Source organism: Schistocerca nitens, chromosome 4, assembly GCF_023898315.1.
Source record: "Schistocerca nitens isolate TAMUIC-IGC-003100 chromosome 4, iqSchNite1.1, whole genome shotgun sequence".
NCBI lineage: Eukaryota > Metazoa > Arthropoda > Insecta > Orthoptera > Acrididae > Schistocerca > Schistocerca nitens.
Window position 1 is genome coordinate 360,108,276 of NC_064617.1, and position 22,325 is coordinate 360,130,600.

At 41.6% G+C, this 22,325-nt stretch overlaps 1 protein-coding gene and 1 non-coding gene across 2 annotated transcripts in view; one reads left to right on the forward strand and one right to left on the reverse strand.

Annotated features, from left to right (window-relative positions):
• Nucleotides 1–22,325, forward strand: part of LOC126252770 (uncharacterized) — a 259,622-nt gene that overhangs the window by 201,645 nt on the left and 35,652 nt on the right. Inside the window, exon 6 of the mRNA XM_049953697.1 lies at nt 10,950–11,093. Coding sequence (XP_049809654.1) covers nt 10,950–11,093 — 144 coding nt within the window. The remainder of the gene's footprint in view (nt 1–10,949; nt 11,094–22,325) is intronic.
• On the reverse strand, nt 7,207–7,277 carry Trnag-gcc (transfer RNA glycine (anticodon GCC)). The gene has a single exon. It is a non-coding gene; the product is annotated as a tRNA-Gly (tRNA).

The window sequence follows — 22,325 nt, forward strand, 5'->3', positions numbered from 1 at the left end:
CAAATCACAAATGATCTTATATCTTTTACCTACTTCTTCATATAGTCACCAGTGATCTCAAAATTTTGGTGAGCATTGTCGTGAAGAAGTCTGACACCGTCAGAATTAATCTTGTGGGTTTTGTCACGATGGGTACGACGCAACTTAACCAAAGTTTTAACCTAGGCTGCAGAATTCACAGTGTCCCCGTGTTCAGCAAAGTCCACCAACAACACACCATGCATATTCTAAAACACTGTCACAAGCACTTTCCTAGCAGACTGAGTCACTCCGGGTAACCAGGATGTTTCCACTCCATAGAGCCCTGCTTGGTTTCCGGCGTGTGGTGGTACGCCCACGACTCATCACGAGTGACGATTTCTTTCAGGAAGTCATGCCCTTCTGTGGCATAAAGCGTTAAGTGATTCAAGCTTGTCATCATTCACTGGCCCTTGTGGTTGTCTGTCACGTTCATAGGCAACCAGCGAGCACTAACTTCATGAAATTTCAACGTATCATGAACAATACCGTACATCGCACCATAGGAAATGTCGAACTGCTGCGATAAGGTTCGCAGTTGCACCGGCCAGTCGTTCAAAATTGCTCACTGAATTGCTCACACATTCTTCGGGGTTGCGACTGTTGCCGGTTGCTTGGAACGTGGCTAATCACTAAGATTCACACGGCCCTCTTGGAAGAATGCACACCACCTATCCAGTCGTCCCCATACACGCCATTAATGTCCTTGTCAATTTCACGCAGTTTATGCCCTTTGGCCCACAAATTTCGAACTACACTTCCCAGCTCTTCTCAAATTGACGACAATAAAATGAGCGCCATGTTTGTTTCATAGTTCAGGCTTCTGTCGCTAAAGCTCAATAAAAAACAAAATACTCTCTGTAGTGCAAACTTCAAACTATACCGTCGTGAAATTACAACATTCCAGTTGCAATACCAGTGGAGAAAAAAATTATTGTACACTACTTCCCGATCCTCCCACGAATATCAGGTCGTATTTACAGCGTATACATTCACTTACTGTATAGTATCGTGAAATATAAAAATGTAGGCTTCTGAAATTTTTAATGTATGATGCATGACGAGAGAGGACAATTATTCCACCTGCAGAGCAGCTCATAAACAGACTATGCACCTGCCCTCTAATACGGCTTTCGGAGCTTGAATGACTCATCGAGCTGTCGCTATCTACCATCTAGCAGGAAATTAAAGGATATTTTCTCCCTTGACCTGTAGGAGGGGGTGGAGCTAGTTAGTGGCTCAGTATACAGTAGATTCGCAGCTCTCTGTCGCCTAAAGCGACGGGGAGAGAGCGGTAAGTTCGTGTCGGGCCTGGCCAAAGCCGTTCACTGAACCGTTAACGAGATCTACTTCGAAACGCTCTCGTTTTAAATCCGGTGCACCGTTATGAAATAACGTTTTGAAACATTTTGATGGTATATGCTGTCTCATGCAGTGGCCCACCAGTTCCTTTTTTTTTTTTCAGCGAATGATTCCCCTTGCCACAGATTTAGGTACATCACGTTCACGAGACATACCATCTCTTTTAATCACATGTAATTGGGTGTGAACACCAAACGTGCACTATTGCTGGAGTTCCCATGTTTTAGTAACGGCCCCGCTGTGTATCGAATCTTCTATGCACTGCGTGATTCGCCTTCTAGGTTGTGTGTGATTACAACCCACCTGCTGCTTTGTGCATGTAAGGACAACACCTTGCCATTCTCGGCAGTCAGTAGTTTAGCACCTGGAGCAGAATATCCTGCCTTATTCTGTAATTGTTGTAGAATCTTAAAACATTTTGAGCTCAAACATAAGGAACTAACTTGAACAGAGTGCCCTCCCCCATGCCAGTCAGCACGGATTCCGAAATCATAGATCGTGTGAAACTCAACTCACAGTTTTCTTACCTGACGTACTGAAAGCTTTGGATCAAGGCAGTCAGGTAGATGCAGCATTTCTTGATTTCCGAAAAGTAATTGACTCAGTGCCTCACCTAAGCTTATTGTCATATTGTGAATCAAGTGAATTTTTTGACAGGATTGAGGACTTTTTCGTAGGGAGGACGTAGCATGTTATCTTTGATGGAGTGTAATCGTCAGATGTGAAAGTAATTTTGGGTGTGTCCCAGGGAAGTGTGTTGAGATCCTTAATGTCATTTGCATATTAATGACCTTGCTGACAATATAAGTAGTACCCTCAAACTTGTTGCAAATGATGCAGTTGTCTGTAACGAAGAACTGTCTGAAAGAGCTGCATAAATATTCCGTCAGATGTTGACAGGCTTTCAAAGTGATGCGAAGATTGGAAACTTGCTTTAAATGTTCAGAAATGTAAAATTGCGCACTTCAAAAAACGAAAACATGAAGTATCCTATGACTTTAATATCAATGAGTAGCTGTTGGAATCGGCCAACTCATACAAGTACATGGGTGTAACATACTGTAGGGATATCAAGTGGAATAACCTCATAGGTTCAGCCGTAGATAAGGGTGCTATACTTTGGTTTATTGCTAGAATACTGGGGAAGTGCAATCAGTCCACAAAGGAGATCGCTTACAAATCACCCACAAGACCCATTTTAAAATATTGCTCAAGAGTGTGGGACCCGTACCACCGTGACTAACAGGGGATATTGAACGTATTGAGAGAAGGGCAGCACGAATTGTCACAGGTTTCTTTGACCTGTGGAAGAGTGTCACAGAGATACTAAAGAAACTGAATTGGCAGACTCTTGAAGATAGGCGTTAACTGGCCCCAGAAAATCTACTAACAATGTTTCAAGAACCAGCTTCAATTGATGACTCTAGGAATAAGCTGCAACCCCCTACATATCGCTTACATAGAGATTGGGAGGACAAGACTAGAACAATTACAGCACGCATAGAGTCATTCAAATAAACCACTCCGCGCTCCATACATGAATGGAACGGAAAGAAACCCTAAAAACTAATACAATGAGGCGTACCACCTGCCATGCACTTCATGGTTGTTTTCAGTGTGTAGATGAAGATATAGATGTAGATGCAGAAATCGTTTTGAGCAGCGCAGAGTCAAATCGCTGGTACCCGTACCTAGTGGAAGTGAAAGCATTATATTCTCGAGAATTCATGCTGAGCACGTCTCGTTCGCAAGAACTAGTAGGAGAAGGAAGGGTAGCACTGTGAGATCGGGGAAAGTGACCTTTGCATATTTTTTGCCCTACACACTGCTCCTGTCCGCCGAGAAGTTGTAAAACTAGTTTAATGTACCCGATCAGAGTTGTCAGTGAGTTTCAAAGAGGAAGTTCATTCGATTATTCTTTGGCAAAAGCTTTTATAATTTGCAGTCTTATGAGGTAAGATAAGTTATTTATGTTGTTACTGCTTCCTCACATATACGAAGAGTAATACCTGTTTCCAGTATTATCTAGTGTTAACACCTTCTGACTTACAGATGTACAAGTAGTTCTCTATTGTTTCTTTTGGTTTGATAGCTTCATCTGTGAACCACTAATGCTAATATAGCAACCTATCATGAGAAGTGGCCACACTACTCGTCCGAAAATGTGGCCAAGCTGACCACTTTTCCCAACAGTCCTATTTTAATCTACAGTACTTTCCCCACTAAGAGTTAGTTACTTTCATATGTCACGCATAATACTACAGATTGACTTCTGAATCATTTTATATACGAGTACAAAGCTATATTTGCTATTCTACCCCTTTGAAATGATTCTGAATTAATTAATCAAATGATGTTATTGGATACCATCTCTGTTCTATTTTAGCCTAGCACAAAAATCTAATTGGAAAGGGTCTACTGCAGCCGCTTGGTATTGTTTTGGATACCATGGCATCAAGATGCCTTTAAAATGTGTCCGGAAATCAGATCGACAAACACGGCTTCCTGTTCCGTTGTAAAATGTGACTGAGGTGATGAATTGTGATAAGAATGCCTTTTCTTACAGCAGCAAAGCAATTTAATGTTCACGTAACACGCTGAAAAGAAGCGTTCTAAGAAAAAACAGAGATGCAGTAGGAGGTAAAGAAGTTATGGGAAGTTTAAGGATTTTGTTCAATGTAGAATAAGAGCAAGAAATCCTTAATTATATTTCTGAAATGGAAAAGCGATTTTTTTGGATTTACAGTGAATGACCTACGGCGATTAGCATTCCAGCTAGCAGAAAGAAACAATATACCATATCATTTACAGATTATTAAACAATATCATTTATATACTATTATCCAATACGAAAAGTGACCAGTTCCTGGCCTCGTTACCTTCTTAGATTGGACAAAAATGGACACTATGTAAGCCTTCATAAAAATGCAAAAAGTTCCCATATATTACTTTCTTTTACACTTAAAAAAATATTTGATGTGAAACCTTATGATACGTAGATTCAAAGCCTGTCAACAGGAAGCTATCAATAGCCATGGTTTGGTGAACATTCAGTTTCCTTTAGTCTGGGCACTTAACACCACCTTACCCTATTTGTTTTAAAAACATGGCAGTTACCTCGAATTCAGTTACGTGTTAATGTACGTCTCCAGAAACGGGATTAAGATAAAGCAGAAAGCGATATGCACCCATGTACCCATTAGTGAATATACTGACAAAGACAGTAAGCTAGTGTTGGTTTCTTGGTATCTGCAGACCAAGACGGTGAACTGCAAGTTCAGTGACGTGGGTCCTCGTCTCTAGCTGCTTCCGTTACCATTGCAACTTTCAACACTCTTTAGCGTGAAGCTCTGCAGACCACTAACGGCATATTGAATGATGTTTCCGTGGTAGATAGGTTCAAGCTGATTCTAATGAGATCCGAAAGGCTGTCAGAGTGCTACGCAGGCACAAAAGTTCTCAGTCTATTTTAAATTTCAAACAGTTCCTTCTTAATTTCAAACGTTTATCAATATTTTTATTGCTGTGGAAGGTACTTTTCAATTTTTCGTATCATAAACATACGGAAAATCTGTTGAGTCTTTTATAAGAGGTTTAAAGAAAAATGAAAAGTAAAAATGATTTCGTCGCTATACACATTAATAAGGCGAAAATTCTACGTTTACCATTAAAAGAATTCGGTTTAACGACTCGTAAGAGTCTTCTAAACGTGCAGGAATTTTGCTTGTAGTTTTCTGTGTTACGGGTTAGTATTCATACTCTGCCAACAGCAAAACCCTTACAGGGGAAGTAACATTTATTACGATGTTGAATTCGAGTCCTGCGTTAGCCTGGATTAACATATTTTTGTAGTATTAAGTCCTTCTATCGATTTTATTCCTTGTTTTTTTCTGAGTTCATAATTCAGCAAACGAATCGGTAATCTTGGCGCTCCGGTAAAAATGCTCGTTCCCTCCATTTCCGCCGATGTCCAGAGCTGTCACTATCCAACTCGATCTCGTTACCCATCTCTAGTGACGAAGACGTCGACGGCACTCTGATCTCTGCCCCTACTTCAGTTTTGCGTCCACCATAGTCAAACTAACATCGGTTTGTGTCACCAGGATCTCTGTTTTTTCCTTTCCTGCTTTCTCACTGCAACCGCGTCTTCCCATGCAGGAAATCGCTTCAGTTTAATTTCAGAGAAAATGCTAAACCTAAGTTCGTTTTGTAGATGCTTCATAATTTCGTAATAATTAATTTATCCTTAATACTAAGAAAACGACAGTTTCCGGGCTTAGTTAAACCTCTTGCTGAAAGTAATTTCCTTTCTGTTTGAAACTGCACTTAAAAAACTGAAGAATGTCATTAAGAAAATTTTATTTATAGTGGTTCAAATGAATATAGTTATAAATCTTCCAGTCTAAACAACCCTTCAAACAGCCGTATCACAGACAAAAGTAACTTTAAGTAACCTATGGTTTGTAGCTGTGACTTCGAAATGTACAATGGCTCAATAAGAATGCTATATAGACGGTAGATGTAATTTATTTTTAAGTTTTCGTTTTATTTCACTCTTTCAGTTTACTAAGACTAACCACTATGGCTACCATGGAATTAATGTTGCGTGATTCAGGGGCTTTTACAACCAGGCTTACTCTCTTGATTAAGCTAAATCGAGGCAAATGGTTATCATTATGAAGATAAGCGGAAAATGTCTATTTAAAGTCCCGGAGACACCGAGGGAACATCTGATGACGTTACTGTCTACAATATGCTCAGGTACTAGTAAGTAGACACGCAACCAGTAAACCCTGACTCTGTAAAGAATCTGACTCCCATGTATAAAACATCTTCAGACGTCTGATTACTTTACAAATAATGTGTTAAATATTAGGCGTTAATTTTGTTTGAAGACGCTAAGTGCTCTCACTATCAAACACTGTATAAGTATAGTCCAAACAATTCGCACTCCGTTTTAAGCAAAAGCTAGTTTTTAATGCAGCATAATGTTTATGACATCATCTTTCCTCAACTATATGTTGTAGAATCTTTAATGGTAAAGAAGCAAAAAATTAGAAAGACCTGCCTGATGCCAAAGATTTACTGCATGAACATCGAAAACGTAGTAAACGATACAGTACTTCCCTTTCATATTTTTGCGGTTGGTGTTGGCGATAGAAAGTTTGGAAAAGGTTTGAAATTGTGTATAAAGTTTGCTGGAAGTCACTTGTAAGTGATCTCATTTTCAAATACTGGTTGAATAAAGTCTGCGTATTTGCGCTCTGTGGACTACGTTCCCTCAAGACATGTAATTGGTTTCTAACTGTAACACTTATCTTACTGTGTTAAAAACTTTAACATAAGATTATATCTCTTAATGAATAGATTACGACAAAATTTTAAATTCGGTCAATAACTATACGAAATATTGAAAACAGAATTTTTGTTGCCCCTGCAGCCCGTTAGATAGGCAACCAGAAACTGGCATCGTACTCCACGCACAGCAAACAGGATTAGTCGATTACTAAAATGAATCCCAATAAAACAAGTCACTATCAGCACAAATCTGTGACAGAATTGGAGAGTCCACCTCTTTTTCTGAGAAGGTTTCAAGACAACGGCAGTCATTCTGGAAACTGTATCAAGAGAGCCTAGAAGCGGTTGAGAACTGAGACTAACTTATTACCTCTAGCAATGTGTTTTCGAGAAACAGAAAACGAATCCGTTATCTCAGCTGTGTTGCATTTAAAATCCAATAGTAGTATAGTCTGTTAGATTTTTTCGTAACCAAGTGCGAAAGGAATAGGTGGAAGTACCCTAGCTGCTAAGAAAAGAAAAAACAGATGCATCGGCCGGGAATCGAACCCGGGCCGCCCGCGTGGCAGGCGAGCATTCTACCACTGAACCACCGATGCTTCACGTAGTTAAGTCTGCTCAGATAAAATGATGACGTAAAGCTACGTCTCTAGTGTAGGCGTTGCGCTGAGTCATACTCGACGAGCCGGGCGCCGCTTTCTCTGCGCCAACCGTAATGCTGGCGGCACTTTTAAGATTCGGCTAATAACGCTTTTGTCAAAGCTCACAGAGTCAAACCTTCTCTTAACGCACATGAAAATGACCATTTATTTTGCATGTAACACTGTCAATGTTATGTTTGCAAAGAACGAGCAAACTACACAACCAAACCATTGACGTAGGACCAATACCCTTTAGGAACGCAGGTCGGTATACATAGCTGCACTTCACAGGATTTTCTTTTGTGCCATCACTAACGTCTTGCAGAAGTCCGTGCTATGGCATGTCTCATAATACCAAGGTAAAGGTAAATGAAAGTCGGTCAACGGGGAAGGAAAAAAAAAAAAAAAGAGACCGTCTCGTTACAACATGCTCTATTTTGCTATTCGCTGCGGGATTAGCAATGCGTGTTTTCTCGCAGCATCGAGGGTGCCGTTAATAGCTCAATCCTAACGAAAAGGATTCGTACTTCAACTTCCCCTGTCAATGATAATAGCAGCTGCGAGGAGGGTTATGGAACGCGATCCCGAGAAAATTTGCGAAATGTTGCTAGTATTTAGAGTTCAGGACCATCGCACAGTGTCGTTCGTTTTAAGTACCACCAAAAATCGAGAACAGTTTTCTCACAGTTACCGAACAAATAGTGAATGGTGCGGTCGCGTATCCGTGTCACAGAATTCGTTTTAGCTCTCGAAAACTACACTTCATTCGGAAAGAGGAGCAACTATGCAGTTATCCGGTCGGAGTCACGAGTATGAAGAAAGCCAATATCTGGCGCACCAAATCTCAAAACGTCCTCGCTGATCCGCAGACAAGGCGGTGATCATCCGTATCCATCACTCCATAGGTGACACATAATGGAGAGTCCTCGAGGTGAATTTGCTGCAGGCGAGACTTGCCAGCCGATTGAAAGTCCGTATCAAGAGTGGCGGCGGTCACCATCTGTCTTACCACAGGTCACTGTACACTGAAATGACAAACATGATGGGATACGTCCTAATATCGTGTCAGACCTCCTTTTGCCTGGCGTAGTGCAAAAACTCGATAGACTTGGATTGAACAAGTCGTTGGAAGTCCCCTGCAAATATAGTGAGCCATGCTTTCTCTGTAGCCGCTCGTAATTGCGAAAGAGTTTCGGTGCAGGATTTTGTGTACGAACTGACCTCTCAATTAGGTTCCCTAAAAGTCTGATGGGATTCATATTTGGCCATCTGGGTGGCCGTATCATTGCTCGAATTGTTCAGAATGTCCTTCAATTGGCCGACCGGTGTGGCCGATCGGTTCTAGGCGCTTCAGTCTGGAACCGCGCGACCGCTACGGTCGCAGTTTCGAATCCTGCCTCGGGCATGAATGTGTGTGATGTCCTTAGGTTAGTTAGGTTTAAGTAGTTCTAAGTTCTAGGGGACTGATGACCTCAGATGTTAATTCCCATAGTGCTCAGAGCCGCCGGCCGGGGTGACCGAGCGGTTCTAGGCGCTTCAGTCTGGAACGGCGCGTCCACTACGGTCGCAGGCTCAAATCCTGCCTCGGGCATGGATGTGTTGTGGTGTCCTTAGGTTAGTTAGGTTTACGTAGTTCGAAATTCTATGGGACTGATGACCTCAGATGTTAAGCCCCATAGTGCTCAGAGCCATTTGAACCATTTTTTTGCTCAGAGCCATTTGCCCTTCAATTGAATCGCAAACAGTTGTAACCCACTGGAATGGAGCATTGTCATCCGTAAAAATTCCATCGATATTTGGAAACATGAAGTCCGTGAAGTGATGCAAATGCTCTCCAAGTAGCGGGACATAACCATTTCCAGTTAATGGTCAGTTCAGGTGCACCAGAGGACCCAGTACCTTCCACGTAAGCACATCCTACATCATTATGGAAACGCCATCAGCCGGCGCAGTGCCTTGTTTACAGCTTGGGTCCACGGCCCGTAGGGTCTATAGCACACTCTAAACCTGACATCTGCTCTTACCTACTGAAATCGTGACTCACTTGACACCGTATTACTGTTGTCCAACCGGTATGGTCACGAGGCTACTAGCGGCGCTGCAGGCTATGTCGTCCAGTTAACAAAGGCACTCGCGTCGGTCGTCAGTTGCCATAGCCCATTAATGCCAAATTTCGCCGTACTGTCCCAACAGATACGTTCGTCGTACGTCTCACATTGACTTCTGTGCTTGTTTCGCGAATGGTGCTTGTCTCTTAGCACTGACAACTCTACGCAAACGCAGCTGCTCTCGATCGTTAAGTGAAGGCCGTCGGCTAGTGCGTTTTCCAAGGGGAGAGATAATGCCTCAAATGTCGTATACGCGGCCCACTCTTGATACTGTGGACCTCGAAGTTCTGAATTCCCAAACGATTTCCGAAATGAAATGTACCATGCATCTAGCTCCAACTGCCATTCCTCGTTCAAAGTCTGTTAATTCCCACCGTGCGACCATAGTCACCTGGGAAACCTTATCGCATGAATTACCACAGTACAAATGTACAAATGGCAGCTCTTCCAATACACTAACACCGTCTGTATATTTGCATATCGCTACTCTACGACTTTTGGCACCATGATCATACACAATTTTTGAAATACTGCAGCAGAATTATCACAATTTCCTTGTACTACTTTTGAAACAGTTCAATTTGTTCTTTACTCGCAACGAGGAACATTCGTGGAACAGCCACATACTGGCGCACAATCGTAAAGTTTTTCTTTTGCTTGCTAGTGGCGAAGATACCGAGAGAATCTTTGACCAGTATGCTCTACATCCAGTTCACATAGATATCTCTGATTAACTCTCTCCAATAATCTTCCTTCCTGCTAATTCGCAGAGAGTTAATAATCCATCATGTTTAACACCAGAGCATAAAATCCCGTGAAACGCCTTTCTTCTATCACGTGTATTAATGAACATAAAACTCAATGATCATGTCTCAGTTCAGTAAGCTAGCCGGCCGCTATGGCCGAGCGGTTCTAGGCGCTTCAGTCCACAACTGCGCAGCTACAACGGTCGCCGGTTCGAACCCTGCCACGGGCATGGATATGTGTGATGTCCTTAGACTAGTTAGGTTTAATTAGTTCTAAGTCTAGGGGACTGATGACCTCAGATGTTAAGTCCCATAGTGCTTAGAGTCATTTGAACCATTTCAATTCGCTCTCTACCGCTATAGAAATGTACTCGCTCACAAAATACCTTAATACACGATGCCATAAGAATATACGCTTTTGACTCACCTGTTAAAAAAACTGCAGCAAGGTGACGTTTGTTAGTGCGTGTGGTTTCATACATTCAAAAATATGTGCATCCCTATCCGAACATGGGAACCGACCAGCGTTTGCATTTAACTGTGACATTTCTAACTTCATATTTCACATTTTCACAATCTCTTAAAAATTGTACACAATCCTACAAACAAATTCATTGATTTTGACAACATTGTAATTTTTTCTAACAAGAGGTATTTATGGGTCTAAAACAACAGAAAGTGTTCTGACACTGCGGATTGCATCACATTCCAGAACTTAACGATCTGCACTTCGCTTCGGAATTCTTTCACTAATGACGTATTGTTTGTGTTGGCAGGACTGCTGGCGAACTACGCCCTCAAGACGTATTCCTGCCGGCAGGTGGCACTCACTGGCGCCACACTCTTCTTCGTCGGCAACCTCCTCACGGTTTTCACCAACAGCGTCTTCTACATGATCGTCACCTTCGCCATACTACCAGGTAAATACAAACAACTCTCTGGGTGCTGCACATAAATACGAAATTTATCAATTTGTACAGTACTGTGTTTCTAGCCACTGAACATCTTTGGCAAAAGATTTCAGAAACGCTGATGCTGGCAACGTTCAGATACGAGCCGATTACAGGTATTTCTCGTGGATTTTGTCAATCATGACATATCACTAATTTTGATCCCCTTTCTTAAGAAGGGATCAGAAGATCAAAACAAACTGCAAAACGATTTAGAAAAGACGTCTTTATGGTGCAGAAATTCGCAATTGACCCTAAACAACGAAAAGTGTAAGGTCATCCACATGAATAGTAAAATGAATCCTTTAAACTTCGGTTACAAAGTAAATCAGTGAAATCTAAAGGCCGTAAATTCAATTAAATACCTGGGAATTACAATTACGAACAACTTCAATTGGAAAGAACACATAGTAAATGTTGAGGGAAGGCAAACCAAACGCTTCGTTTTATTGGCAAAACACTTAGAAAATGTAACAGACCTACTACAGAGACTGCTTACCCTACGCATTTCCGTCCTCCTTTGGAGTACTGCTGCGCAATCTGGGATCCCTACCAGGTAGGATTAACGAAGTACATCGAGAAAGTTCAAAGAAGAGAGGCACGTTTTTTACTATCAGGAAATAGAGGAGAGAGTGTCCCGGACATGATATAGGATTTGGGATCTTAACTCAAGATGGTATACTCAGTGATAAAACAAAGCAGTAGGCTTTTACCAGAAATATTGACCCTTAGACAATGTATCTAACAGTATATTTTAAATGCGACAGTATGCCATCTTAGGCACTGTATAACATTATAACACTGATAATGGCAAAATAAAGCCGAAATCATGATCGTGTAAATGTACACAGCAAATTAAAAAAAAAAAAAAAAAAAAACAGTCTAAAGGCGGTACTGACTTTAAAGAAACATCGGAAACACTAGACCTAGAGATGTTTAGGAGTATGAAAATCTCGCGTACAGACGTATGACACAAGTGACACCCAATCACCGGACAACGTTCGAAGTCCGTGAGTTGCGCGGAGCGCCCCATTCTGCTCTCTGACGATGGCTAATGACTACTGAGGTCGCTGATATGGACTACCTGGCGGTAGGTGGCAGCACAATGTACGTAATATGAAAAACGTATGTTTTGTGGGTGTCCGGATACTTTTGATGACATAATGTACTTCGCAAGCCACCATACGGAGGAAGAAACAACTGTGTATAGACAGCACCTCCGTATGAGCTCCAATTTCTCGTATCTTATCCTCGTAATTGTTTTGCAAAATGTACATTGGCGGCAGCAGAACCGTTCTGTAGTCAGCTTCAAATGCCGGTTCTCTAAATTTTCTCAGTAGCGTTCCTCGAAAAGAGCGTCGCCTTTCCTCGAGGGATTGGCATTTGAGTTCCCGAGGCATCGTCGTAATACTTGCGTGTCGATCGCTTCTACCAGTAACAAGTCTAACAGCCCGTCATCGATAGATAACTTATTATTAAGCAGTTGACAAGCCGGGCAAACCCGTGCTGTTTGCTGCTATCCAGCAATGCAGCAAGTAGTGATCCTCTGTATCATGTGCTGACCTAGACACACAGAACGTGGCACTGCCTCTGCCCTTGCTCGCGGTTTCAAACGACCTTCTGCGGTCATAATCTCCAGAGTCGATGCTCCGAGCTCTGCCGTGTGGCAAGAGCACGTACGCGTGTGATGAACACGCAACACCTCTGTACAACACCGGAAAAAATATGTGGTTCCTGTTACTACGTCGGGGAATAAAGTCGTGAGTTTACAGTGTGGTTAACCCTGACAGAAGCACAATCTGAAGTCGGCATACAAATAGGAGACCGAGGCTGTGAGCAGTATTTAATAATTGTTTATATTCTCTGTTATTGGCATATTGGAAGGACTTTTCTGTTGATTCTAAAAAGCATCCTGTAAACATATCCTCAATGTTTTGTAGAAAACCTGATAGGCAACGGAAAAGGCTTTGATTTGCTACAAAAAAAAAAAAAAAAAAAAAAAAACAGAAAAAAATACGTCTGATATCTGATGATGCTGGAGTAAGATTTCCATAAAATACGGTAATAGGAAAGGTAATAATGCATAACTGTAGATTCAAGCGTCTATATTACAAACCATTCGGCGTTTGTCAATTATGCAGATTCGCCTTGCAAAATATTTGTGGATGAGATAAAGTGATTCTGCAGTTTGACTCAAATTAGGAGTCAGTAACCTAAATAAATTACGAGATTCCGGTTGAACCATATAATAAACTGAAGACAACATTATCTGTGTGACCTCCACTTCATTTCTGACAAATGAATATATTTTGTCTAAAGAATTTTGAATAATGTCGTTTGCCTTGTGATTGCAACAGAAAACCTTGAAGCTGTATAATTCCCAAGCAGCACTGTGACGTATCATAACTTAATGCATTCTTCTCGAAATAAAGTTGTAACCGTAAAACAGAGCACTTAGGACGAACATTGTACAGATGTCTAATTAAGTTCTTTGGATCAACAACGATCATAACATAGAAAGCTGTGGTCAATTCAAAGATATGAACCAGAAATCATCCACGTACGTTTGCTAAGTAAATTTTAGAAGTTGACCTAGATAATGAAGTATGAGTGAGAAAGCACATCAGATAACTTTAAACCCGTGTGATTTGGCGCCGAAAATTATAAACAGTAAACAGGCTGAAGAAGAAGTGTTTTCTTATGCAAATAAATTCAATACTTCAATTAATTTTGAATTACACGCTAAATTTGGGGCTTCTGGACAACAGAATAAAACCAGCAAATAAATATCGCCACGAATGCGACAGCGTGCGCTACCAACAACGTCAAAAACGCCACGTGTAAAACGAGATTTTTTTCGGGGCTCTACCTCGGGTTCTGTTGGTAGCAGAAAAAGTCAGGGTCACGTATTTTCGATAGCCCTAGGTCTAGGAGCCATTTTGATACCCAGAAGAAGGACCGGCTCATCGTAATTAAACCAACAATGCAGGTTCTACTTTAAATATTACACACTGCCTCCAGCTCAGGCAAATGGAGCAGAGCGGTTGGTTCTTTTTGCATTTGATGTGGTCTATGGTACACATTAAGAGGCTAATACAGGCACTACTTAGTTCATAGGAGGTTCCTGAGAAAACCCGGAAATACCGTTTTTCTCCATTTCTTCATCGACAGCCGCGGTTTATCTAAATAACTAACACATAACATTGCCCAAATTTCAACACATGCTCTCTAGGTATTTATCGAGTATTACCATCTCCCCATTTGAAAAATCTTTATCTGTTATAGAGAAACACACCAAAACCACGATGTTTGGATACCATATCCGAACCACGGACTCCAAGACGGTTACACACAGTAAATGACTGTAATTTTTACTATATATTCCTAAGACCCTGATCTCAAACTGTTTTGAAATTTTTTTGATATTTTTATCCGTTTTCGAGATACAGAGGTTCAAATATACCATATTTGTACACAAAAAATACCCATGTAACATCCGATGCGAGGCGAAAACATAGTTTGTAAAATAGCATAGTACTGAGAAGTAGGCTGTCAAATGTCTCCTTTATGATCAGAAGGGTTTGGGGAAGCGTGTGTTGCAGTACTGAAGAACATGCAAAATGTTTGTTCAGACAAAATCCGGTCTTAGGTGTAAAATTAGTTTTGCGTTAGATCAGCTTCTCATAAGCAGACTATCAGCATAGTACTGGCTCATGAAGTTACTTCCATGCCGTAATATAACAGGGAAAATGCTCTTATTGCAGCACAAAAAAAGTGATTATGTCCCTGTGTAAATGATTCTGACTCAAAATTGGGGTACCAGCTACCTCATTCTATCTTCTTCAGCACCGTTAAAAATTTTCCCAAATATTTTGGCATGCGAGCATATTTGCGCGTTTTTATGTTTAGAGACAAAGACAGTGCAGTGCTGTAGGAAACCGATGGAAAAGTGACAAATACTGGAAGAAAGTAGACGGTGGGTGTGGTATAGACAGAGCGAAGAACATAATGACAGTGTGAGAGAATGAGAGAGACTCAGTGTCTGGAGAACATAATTGAAGGTGACAGAATCGTGTTAGGAAAAAAGTGAAGGAGACAGTACCAGTGGGAGAGGAATAAAAAGAAGGAGTAAGTGGAAGTGGGTGAGAGCCAGTGATTACGAGAAACATAGTCTGTGACAGAGTCGGGAGTCACTACGAAGGAGTTCCTGGCTGTGAGATAGCAGACACTGACAGTCAGAGAGACAAAAAAAAAATTATGACAGTGAGCTGGGCTGAATGAATGAGTTAGAAAGGGCAATTGGGGTGGATTGGTATGAGCTACTTACAGCGATGGATTAATGAGTTTGAGCGAGATACAATTAGGGGAGCTTGTGCGAGTGAGAGGTGAGTCGCATGTTAAAATGAGCGCGAAAATGTTCAGGTGCTAAAATTTTTAGGATGATTTTTAATGGTGCTGAGGAAAGTAGTCTGAGGTAGCTGGTATCCTACTTTTCAGCCAGTGGCTTTTAAACAGGAACACATTCGCCTTTCTTCCGCTGGTACGAATATTACGAGAAATGTTGTAGCGTCATGGCATTTATTCTCCTGGAACGCTAATAAATTTTTATAACTTTCTAGCAATGCACAAATCCCTTTTAATAAATATCATCTAGTAACGGATCGTCGCTCTACATCTTTAAGTTATAGCTTTTCTTCGTTATTGTCTTTAATATACGAAAGATATTGGTAACAAAACATACATGTAATATAATCATGACATGACTCGTCATTTCCTGCGTCATCGTCGTTGGCATGCGAGATGGTGGCGGTTCCATTCTCAATCCGGCCATACTGATTTAGGTTTTCCGTTGTTTCCATAAATTGCTTAAGGACAACGCCGGGATAGTTCCGTTAAAAAAGGACAAGGCCGATTGACTTTCCCCATCGTTCTGCAATCCCATCCTGAGCTCCGAAACTACCTCGCTGTCTTTAAGACAAACTTTATATTTCCTTCCTTCTTTCAGTATCAGTGGGGCTAGGGGGATTTAGTAGTCACACGAAGAGAATGTATGATTACGGACTAATATGATTAGGGTCTATGTAATCACTCATTGGACATTTCAAAGGAACGAAGTTATGGTATTATTTCTCTGTCACAGCAAGATCAGTCATCACATTTCAGCTGGAGAAGGTTAAGTAAAGGATGTGGCAGTAGTATTATAAAGGGAATCATCCATGTATTTACCTGGTGCGATTTACCGAAATCAGAAATAACAAACTGAGATTTGAACCGCACTCTTGCCGTATAGTGATTTCACTTTTGCAGTATAGTGGCTTAGCCACTGCACCACCTCGTTCGTCCCTCGATTTGATGTTAAGTGCTAACATGTGTTCTCTCGAAAAGGTGCGTTTGCTTCAATAATGGAAGACATGTTTAAATTCCTCTTTCTTAATGAGACTTTGTTTTAATTTAGTGTAGTGACTTTAAGGGAGCGTAACAACCAGTGTGGAGACAAGATACATTCTTAAAGCTTTCTGCTGTCATGGGGTTCATTCAGATTTTCGCTCGAGAACTATACGTCTGAAGCTTACGAATAAATATTTTTGGAAAAGTTATTTTTTCCTGCTCGTGACTGAAACTGTTGGACGAAACAACCCAAGTTTCTGTACTTTCTTTTGACTGAAAAGTCTCTGACTTCAGGCAGCTAGGAGTGGACAGCTGACATGATCTTTAGGACTTTAGATAGAATCAGTTATAATTCTAAAAGATTGTTGGACCTTGGCGATAGTATACCTAACAATACATGATGTTTCCTGGTCGGTGTTTCAATCCAGGGACCGATTTTATAATTAGATGAAGCAATGCGCGATAGAGTCCGCCAAAAGCTGTTTCCGGCATTTTCTATGGTTTTCGTCGTTGTGAGACATGATACTGTATTTTGTACCGAATTTGTATAGACATACTAGGACATAAAAAAGCGACACACTTCGAAAGATTATCGGAATGGGACGGAAATCGGTAGATGTGATGAACATATACAGACAAACAAACTATTACAATTTCAGAAAATTCGATGATGTATTTAAGAGAATGAACTAAACAAACTGAGCATGTCAGTAATGCGTCGGTCCACAAGGAGTTATTCGGCTTGGCATTGATTGACAGAGTTGTGGATGTCCTCCTGAGGGACATCATGCTAATTTTGTCGAACTGTCACGTTATATCGTCGGAATCCCGAGCTCGTTGGAGGGCCCTGCCCAAAACGCTCCAAACGTTCTCAACTGCAGAGACATCCGATGACCTTGGTGGCCAAGGTAGGGTTTGGCACGCATGAAAACAAGCAGTAGAAGCTCTCGCCGTGTCCTGGCGGGCATTATCTTGCTGAGGTGTAAGCCAAGGATGGGTTGCCATGAAGGACAAACAAACGGGTTGTAGAATGTCGTACATGTAGTGCCGCTGATGACAACCAATGAGGTCCTTCTATGAAATCAGATTTCACCCACTCCTTCTCCCCTGACTGTTGGGTCGTATGTCGGGCGATGGTCAGGTTGGTATCCCACCGCTGTCTGCGGCGTTTCTAGACATGTCTTCGCGGGTCATCAGGTCTCAGTTCGAAGCGGGACTCATCACTGAAGAAAATTCTACTCCACTCATTAAGTTTCCAGGGCCTAATATTCGGCCTGTACATCGAGGAAGCAATGACGGAAATAAAAGAATGGTCAAGAGTGAGATTACAATTCCTTCTGAATTCATGTTATAAATTGTATGCTGGAATTTTAACCAAATGACTATCGCCAGTCGCTGAAGCTGTGTTATCTGGTGCCCAACATGGTTTGCGAAAAGGCAAATCATGCTTGGACTATATCTTTACCATGACATGACTAACAGAAAAACACAGTTAACTCAATTTTCCAACTTTTTTGCCTTCATTGAGTACGAACAGGCGTTTGATGAAGTATGTCGAATCAAACGGTGGGAAATTTTAAGAAACAGAGGGATTCCATCTCATCTCATAAGAGCTGTATAAGGTTTAGGTATGAGTAAGAAAATAAAAATAAAAATAGCATGCAGCCGACACAATGTGACTGAAAGAAATCAAGGAGTTAGACAAGGTTGCCGCTCTCACCCTCTCTTTTTAATATATATGTTGACGATGTAACCAAAACTTGGATACAGACAGTAAAAATTTTTAAAATTAACGATGTGGATGTAATACACTACTTTTTGCTGACAACCATGAAATTGTTAGTCCGAATGAAAATGACTGACAGGAAGCTGTCTTTAATTTAAGTAGAATGCAGTCTGAACATCTCAATCAAAAAGACAAAATCAGTGGCATTTCTAGAATACCAGGCGATACGATTTAAGATTGAAAGTGACAAGTAGATCATAGACCAAGTTAATACACTTAAATATTTGGGGTGCAGTATTACACACAGGGCAAATAACAAAATACAAAGTAAGTTAGATCTATTGAACTGTTCCTGTGGAACTTCGTGCAGGACAATGGGAGAGAAATTGCTTGCAGATACCCTACCAAATTCTATAAGGTTATGGCTATACGAGCACTGTTCTGTGGTTGCGAAAACTGGACCGTTGAGATGATGATGATGATGTTTGGTCTGTGGGGCGCTTAACTGCGCGGTTATCAGCGCCCGTACTAATTTCCAACCTTTGCTCAGTCCAATCTCGCTACTTACATGAATGATGATGAAAGGATTAGAACAACACAAACACCCAGTCATCTCGAGGCAGGTGAAAATCACTAACCCCGCCGGGACCGTTGAGGATGGAGGTGAAAAGAGAATAAAAACGTGTGAAATGAGTTTCCTTAGCTATATAGCTGTATATACTTAGACGAATAAAGAGAGAGAAATATTGATATCCGAGATGAACTGAACAAGCAAAATATAAATGACATACTAAAACTTTATCGGTTAAGATGGAAATAACGTATCGACCGTATGCCAGATGCAAAAATCACTAAATTCTTAAAACAATATAAGCCAACAGGCAAAATACCTTTAGGAAAACCAGTGAAGAGATGGCTTGATCGATTTTAAAGGAGATGGAACGGACCAAACACCCCAATCCTTGATGTAGAAGATGATGATGATGATTTCTGAGAAAGTACGTTTGGAGCACAGCATTTTATGGTAGTGAATCATGGACGGACCGAAAACCGGAATACAGGAGAATCGAAGCGTATGAGACTTGGTGCTACAGAAGAATGCTGAAAATGAGGTGGACAGACTAGATAAGAAATGAGGAGACCCTCTGCAGAATCGAAGAAGAAACGAAAACGTGTAAAATACTGACAAGAAGGGGGAATCGGATGATAGCACACGTGTCAAGACACTAGAGAATAATTTCCATGATACTAGAAGAAGCTGTAGAGCGTAAAAGCTGTAGAGGAAGACAAATATTTGAATACGTCCAACAGGTGCTTGAGGACGTAGAGAGCAAGGGCTACTCTGAGATAAAGAGGTTGGCACATGAGAGGATTTCGTGACGGGTGGCATCAAACCAGTCAAAAGACTTAGCCAAAATGGCATCTAGCTCTAAATCTAGACAAAATGTAAGTTAATGGAGATAAGGAGAAAAAACAATCCCATAATTTTCGGATACAGCGTTAGTAGTGTCCTGCTTGACACGATCACGTCTTTTAAATATCTGGGTGTAGTGTTGTGAAGTGATATGAGATGGAACGAGCGTGTAAGAACTGGAATGGAAGGCCAATGGTCGATTTTGGTTTATTGAGAGAATTTTGGGAAAGTGTGGTTCATCTGTAAAGGAGATCGCATATAGGATTCTAGTGTGACTCGTTCTTGAATACTGCTCGAGTGTTTGGGATCCGCACCAGGTCCGATTAAAGGAAGACATCGAGGTCGGGCTGCTACATTTGTTACTGGTGGGTTCAGTTCACACGCGAGTGTTACGGAGATGCTTCATGAACAAAAAGTGGTTCAAATGGCTCTGAGCACTATGGGACTTAACTGCTGTGGTCATCAGTCCCCTAGAACTTAGAACTACTTAAACTTAACTAATCTAAGGACATCACACACATCCATGCCCGAGGCAGGATTCGAACCTGCGACCGTAGCGGTCGCGCGGTTCCAGACTGTAGCGCCTAGAACCGCTCAGCTTCATGAACACATATGGGAATCCCTGGAGGTAAGACAACGTTCTTTTCGCGGAACACTGTTGAGAATATTTAAAGGACTCGCATATGAAGCTGACTGTCGAACGATTCTACTGCCGTCAACGTAGATTTCGTGTAAGAACCATGAAGAACACAGAATCTCGTGCGGTGGCATACATACAATCGTTTTTCTCTCGCTCTTTTTGCGAGTGGCACAGTAAATGAAATTACTATTAGTGGCACAAAGTACCCTCCGCCTCGCACCATATTACGTATGATATTTGGACAAATTCACACTGATGGCTAGAAACATTTCGCCACATTTTGAAGCCAAATGAGATGAAAAGATCTTGAGAATTTCAGTTACGGACGTGAAACCAAGTGCAGACTGTCGTCACTGAAAGCGAAGTCATCAGTGCGAAAAAACTGATAAGAAAAACCATATTTTACTGCTCTCTGTCGTGAGATACAATGAAATGAGTAGATCCCTTCAAAGGGATCTCTCTCTGTCTCTCTAGTCAGCAGCCGTGAGGCCAGTTGGTAGCAGCTCCCCATTCTTCTCGTTTGTCCATCGTTCGTTTCAGTTCGTAGTATGAAGAGCAGATCATATACTCCGTCATTTGTTTAATATACTCCATTCTGGGTCCTCCTCTGTAATTTCTTTCTACTCCTCCTTCAGTTACACTGTGCAAAGACAACGTGGATACAGAATGAGATTTTCACTCTGCAGCGGAGTGTGCGCTGATATGAAACTTCCTGGCAGATTAAAACTGTGTGCCGGACAGAGACTCGAACTCGGGACCTTTCACGGGCAAGTGCTCTACCAGCTGAGCAACCCAAGCACGACCTCGTCCCCTCCTCACAGCTTCACTTCTGCCAACTAAAGGCAAAGGTCCCGAGATCGAGTCCCGGTCTGGCACACAGTTTTAATCTCCCAGGAAGTTTCAACGTGGATACAGTTGTACTGATATAATACTCCCAGACTTCCATAAAGCACTGAAGGCCAGAGTTATAATTTCCTTAACAACACCACAGTAATTGCCTTTTCTCTCTCTTGCCACACCAAGTTACCTGTTTGTCCCATAGTGACTTCCACTGTAAATCTACGTTACGAACTGAAATGGTAAAGAAAAATCCTAGTGTGTCAGTTACCTCGTAGCTTTTCGGCCGATTCGCAGCCGTCTGACCTTGCGGGTCGGATTTTCTAACCTAAGAGAGGTTAATATTCAAACAAGAAATACTTTTATCCTTGATTCTGATCTACGTTTTCATTCATAACAGCATTACGGATTACACCAGCGTTTTCGTATAAGCACTGCTTGCGGCAACTTGAATCGTGCTTGGACCGACATGCCTAATTTTGTGTAACCAGTCTTGCCACGTTGCCTAGCACACTGCTGTGCGGAAGCGATAATAACGAACAGATTACGTTCGCAAGTCGTCTTAAGTTATACAGGGTGTTACAAAAAGGTACGGCCAAACTTTCAGGTAACATACCTCACACACAAATGAAGAAAAGATGTTATGTGGTCATGTGTCCGGAAACGCTTAATTTCCATGTTAGAGCTCATTTTAGTTTCGTCAGTATGTACTGTACTTCCTCGATTCACCTCCAGTTGGCCCAATTGAAGGAAGGTGATGTTGACTTCGGGGCTTGTGTTGACATGCTACTCATTGCTCTACAGTACTAGCATCAAGCACATCAGAACGTAGCATCAACAGGTTAGTGCTCATCACGAACGTGGTTTTGCAGACAGTGCAATGTTCACAAATGCGGATTTGGCAGATGCCCATTTGATGTATGGATTAGCACGGGGCAATAGCCGTGGCACGGTACGTTTGTATCGAGAATGATTTCCAGAACGAAGGTGTCCCGACAGGAAGACGTTCGAAGCAATTGATCGGCGTCTTGGGAGCACGGAACATTCCAGCCTATGACTCGCGACTGGGGAAGACCTAGAACGACGAGGACACCTGCAATGGACGAGGCAATTCTTCGTGCAGTTGACGATAACCCTAATGTCAGCGTCAGAGAAGTTGCTGCTGTACAAGGTAACGTTGACCACGTCGCTGTATGG